At 47.6% G+C, this 5,000-nt stretch overlaps 1 protein-coding gene across 1 annotated transcript in view; it reads left to right on the top strand.

Moving 5' to 3' along the window:
• Positions 1-3,118, top strand: part of scn2b (sodium channel, voltage-gated, type II, beta) — an 8,835-nt gene extending 5,717 nt beyond the window's left edge. Inside the window, exons 2-6 of the mRNA XM_076049912.1 lie at positions 160-320; positions 401-623; positions 1,046-1,238; positions 1,442-1,514; positions 1,810-3,118. Coding sequence (XP_075906027.1) covers positions 160-320; positions 401-623; positions 1,046-1,238; positions 1,442-1,451 — 587 coding nt within the window. The 3' untranslated portion in view covers positions 1,452-1,514; positions 1,810-3,118. The remainder of the gene's footprint in view (positions 1-159; positions 321-400; positions 624-1,045; positions 1,239-1,441; positions 1,515-1,809) is intronic.
• Positions 3,119-5,000: the final 1,882 nt, after the last annotated feature.

Consider the following 5,000-nt stretch of genomic DNA (forward strand, 5'->3'; position numbering starts at 1 on the left):
AGAATAGACAGAAAGTTTCCTTTATATGGCCAAAAAGAGATCATTTGACTGTATCATAAGTATTCATCATGTTCCTCTATTGGAGGTCTGATGCTCTGATTGGCTGCTGTGGCGTCACATGGCCCATGTGCCCCTTTTTGTGTTCTTGTACTCTGCCAGCTTGTTACAGCATGGACGTGACGGTGCCCAGCTACATTAACGCCCTGAACGGGACCACGGTGAAGATCCCCTGTATATTTACCTCCTGCTACAAGATGGACATCACCAAGTTCGCCATGAACTGGACCTACCAGGAGACCCTCAACGACACCGAGGATGTGGTACGGCCTCGGCGCTCGTCCCTTCACAAGGCCCCGATTGGTCTGATTGACGCTCCGCTCTCCTCTCTGTGGCCCTCAAGTTCATGACCTACTCCAGGAAGAGAGGCCAGGTGGAGCTGCGTTCCACCATCCCTCGGCTCATGGACAGGGTGACCTTCGCCGGCGACCTGGACAAGAACGACCTGTCCATCACGCTGTCGGACGTCCAGCTGGAGGACGAGGGCGTCTACAACTGCTACGTGAGGAACCCGCCGGACCGCATCCAGGGACACGGAGCCATCCAGTTCAACGTGGTCACCAAACGTAAGAGGCACCTGAGACCTGACACCTGATAACTGACACCTGATAACTGACACCTGATTACTGACACCTGATAACTGACACCAGACACCTGAGACCTGAGTTTAGACACCTGACACCTGACACCTAAAAACTGACACCAGACACCTGAGTTTAGACACCTAATAACTGATACCTGATAACTGACACCTGACACTTTATACCTGACCCGTGATACCTGAAACCAGACACCTGATACCTGACAGCTGCAGCTGGCACCTCCTTCCTCTCCTCTTCCTCTTCTTGCTCCTCTTCTTCATCCTTCTCCTCCTCCTCTTCCTCCTCCCCTTCCTCATCCTTTACTTCCTGCTCCTCCCCTTCCTCCTCCTCCCCCTCTCCTCCTTCTCCATGTCCACACACTGGTTAACTCCTCCCTCTCCCTGCAGTTCCTCCACCCAGGGACTCCACCATCGCCGTGGCCATCGGGGCCTCAGTGGGCGGGGCCTTGGCCCTGCTCATCCTCTCCATGGTCATCGTGAAGTGTCTGCGGCGGCAGCGGAAGCAGGAGCTGGTCTCAGAGGAGAAGCTGGAGGAGGAGGGCAAGCTGGAGGCCGAGGGAGCAGCCGAGGAGGGAGCCAAGTGAGACTCTTGACCTTTACCGTCACAGCCGCCGTCATCCGACTCTCCCCAAATTGTCCAGAAACAGAAAAAAAAAGTGTTTTCTGTCCATAAAAACTACAAATCAAGCAGTTTCAGTTTATCTGAGCTCAACCATCAAGAGCAGAAGAAGTTCTGCCATCCTGCCGCTGACCACCAGCGTCTCTCTGCTCTGACCTACACAGACAACCGTAGCCGGCTCCCCCTGCTGGATGGAGGCGGCGACCAGCCTGGCCACTTCAGGCTCCGCCCCCTCTGGTAAACACGCCAAACCGCACCCGCACACGACCTGCAACAACATCAATATCAGACACACCGACAACAACAAGGGCCGAGTTTAGCTGCAGTTGTCGCTCCCTCGTGTGTGCGCGTGTGTGTGTAGTTGTTGTTCCTGTGCGCCCTACATCCCCCGCTCTCTGGGGACAATTGTTATTTATGGGGGAACCTGCCTGGATCAGGTCAAACTCATTAACATTCTTCTTCTTCTTCTTCTTCCTCTTCTTCTTCTTCTTCTTCTTCTTCTTCTTCTTCTTCTTCTTTTTGTGTCTTTCAGATTTCTGCACCTGAACATCACATCACAGTGAAAAACCATCGCAACCAATCACCTTCCAGTGATGCTTCGTCACTTTTTGCACGTGTGTGTGCGCCCCATAGGCATGCAAGAGGGTGTTGCTTTGATTTTTGTTTTTTTGAGAATAGCGAATGTGTCACCTTCAATTTATTTTTTAGCTTTAAGGCAACTTCAAAAAGGGGAGATTGTGTTGAATGAATCATCTACAGTTTGATTGCGGAAGTGAACGGCAGGAAGTTTTGCGTCTCTGTTTGAGTCATCGCAACGTTTCGGTGCAACCTGCTGATCATCGCCCACTTCTTCTTCTTCTGTTTCTTCTGCTTCTTCTTCTTCGCCTTAAAAGTCACGTCAGAGTCTTAACATTGACGCCCATCTGGCTCCGCCTCCAGTTCGCCATCGATATCTCGCCCTTCCTCCGCCTTTAAACACGACAAAGTTTCTTTGAAATATGTGATTTTAATGTTTCATGTTGAGTCTCAGTAGCGTTTTTCTTTTCTTTTCTTTTTTTCATTCCCCCCCCAAAAAAAGGTTGAAAGTGTCAGAGATGCATTTCTCATTGCAGCAGCAGGGGGGCGCTGCTGAGCAGAGCGTGTACAGTGTACTATACTGCCATGAATGCATGCCTTGCACACTCTAAAGGAGAAAAAGAAACAATAACGTGTGATGATGTGAAACGTCCCGTCTAGCATGTGCGGCAAAAAAACACAAGTATCCACTGCCGCTGCGTCACTGCACCGAGTGTCGTGTGTGTACGTGTGTGTGTGTGTCTGTGTGTGCGTGTGTGTGTGCGTGTGTGTGTGTGTGTGTGTGCGTGTGTGTGTGTGTGTGTGTGTGTGTGTGTTTTCGTTGCCTTTTCGACCGGATGCATCGGCCTCATCGACCACAACAGACTTTCAGCTCAGAGACTTTTGTAGCCCGACGTAACTTTTTAAAAAGCGCAACTCCGGCCCGACGCAGTTTTATACGGAAAACTTTGAGAATCCCGCTGAGCCGTTGCACCTCAGTACAAATCAGATTTGTCTATATTATACAGGGAAATTCTATATATATAAATATATATATATACATATACATACAATATATATTAAAATATATGTGAACGTTTATAAAACAAAAAAAATAAGAAGATATTTTATCACCTGCATCGTGGCTTTTTGTCCAAAGTAAAATGCCTTTGACTAAAAATGCTGTTGCACATTCACATGGAATTCTCTAATTGGCATGTGGAAAATCTATATCAAGCGTATTTCCCTGTTGGAATTGAAGTGGGAAGACGGAGCTGAGGACTCCAGTATTTAGGCCCCAGCGCCCCGAAGTGAGAGCAGAATCTGCTGAATGTCGTTCGTCTCCCGACGTGACCCAACGATCTGTGTTCAGCGTTCCGACGGCGGCCGACGTTCCGTGTCATTCCTGTAAAGCACAACTGTGGCACCGCAGTGGCCAACATGTATTGATGTTTGTTGAATGTCATGTAATAGAAGAAAAACAAAAAAACGACGCTTACTGTTTGTCATGAAGAATTAAATGTGATTGATGGATCAAATTAAACACTAAGGAATGTTTTCAATCTGACGAGGCTTCCCGGCTTCCTTTTGCACTTCCTGTTTGGCTGATATCCAAAAGGGGAATCAAACTCTAATGGCGACTAAAGAGCTTCGATTAACTCGCAATACAAGAGGGTAAAAAGACGATGTAAAGTTGCAGGGAATCAAGTTTCACAGGGTTAAACTCTCAACTCTGAGTCTTCCTTACTTCCTTCTTCCCGTCCTTCCATCCTTCCTACCTTCCTTCCTTCCTTCCTTCCTTCCTTTCTTGGCACCTTTCTTTTTTTGCGCACCGTGTGTGTGTCTGTGTTCCTGCACCCAGTCATCACACTTTCTTTTTGCAACACACACTCTTGCTGTAGTTGTAAAAAACAAAACAAACAACAAAAAAAACTGCTTCTATAAATTTGCACCAGTTTTGTGTACATTTGTGGTCACTTTGATTTAGCCATCACACTGTGCATCTAGCAGTCTTTAATAAATCAATGCAAAAAAATATACACACTGAACAAAACGATTGATGCTTCCAAGTTGTGCTTTGTGTTTTTTGTTGTTTAAAAAGATTTTAAAAAAATATCAGCTGTGTCGTGCACGAGCCCACGGCAAACAAACACGACTGTAAGTTGTAAAATTAGTGCAACACAACCCAGAGGGTCCACGTCTGGCTGAACCTCCTGCACCTCTGGCCTGCATCACTGCAGGAAACACGCTGCTGGCAGCAAACACCGTGTCGTTAGCGTGCGGGTTGGAAAATAAAGATTTAGGGAAGCAACAACATAAAATAAAACATCAGCGTCCAATCACAGCCAGTCAGCATCAACTTTATGCTAAAACAAACTCTTTCGTTTTTTTGCTGCTTGCAAATTTTGAGTTATCAGTTGGTTGATTTTCAACAAAGTTCTCCTGCAGAACAGAGTGAATAGTGAAGTATTGAAGTAAATGTTGCTTCTTGAAAATAAAATGAACCTGACCTGGTGCCAATTAAACAGAGACATCCGACAATTCACTGTGTTTTAGTGCCTTTCTGAATAATAATAAAAAACATCTCCAGCTCTTGCAAATCTTTTCTTCACCACCGCTAGAAATTCAAATAAATATTGGCTGTGAAAACAGAATAACTCAGCAAATCTCTACGTGTTAAAATTCCCCTGAAGTTTGCCTGTTCTCTGTCTCCATCTGTCATACACACACAAACACACACACACACACACACACACACACACACACACACACACTGGGTCGAGAACTCACAATCTTTGTAGTTCATTTTGGAAACCGCAGCACCAAAGCGACCTGCCTCCGTCTCTCCAGCATCGGCGTGCCGACCGAGTCCCAAAAGTGGCCCCCAAACTTCCAGCTCCGAGTCACGGCACAGGATCAGGGCAAGAACAAAATACGAGCTGCGAGGCTGCAGCAGCAATGGCAGCAGCGGCAGCGCCGGCGGCGGCGCAGCTACATGCAACTTTCAGTGAAAAACCGCAGCCTTCTAAACTTAGACGGGACTCACCTTCCCATGGTCGCTGGTCTGCAGCCTCAGACGGGACGGGCAGATGGGAGGGAGGGAGGGATGGAGGGAAGGAAGGAGGGAGTGGCGGCGGCGCAGAGACGCAGCTACGCAACCAACATGCA

The sequence above is a fragment of the Nelusetta ayraudi genome, unplaced genomic scaffold (genome assembly GCF_046127955.1).
Source record: "Nelusetta ayraudi isolate G7.1 ecotype Tasmania unplaced genomic scaffold, CSIRO-AGI_Nayr_v1 ptg000120l, whole genome shotgun sequence".
In the NCBI taxonomy this organism is placed as follows: Eukaryota; Metazoa; Chordata; class Actinopteri; order Tetraodontiformes; family Monacanthidae; genus Nelusetta; species Nelusetta ayraudi.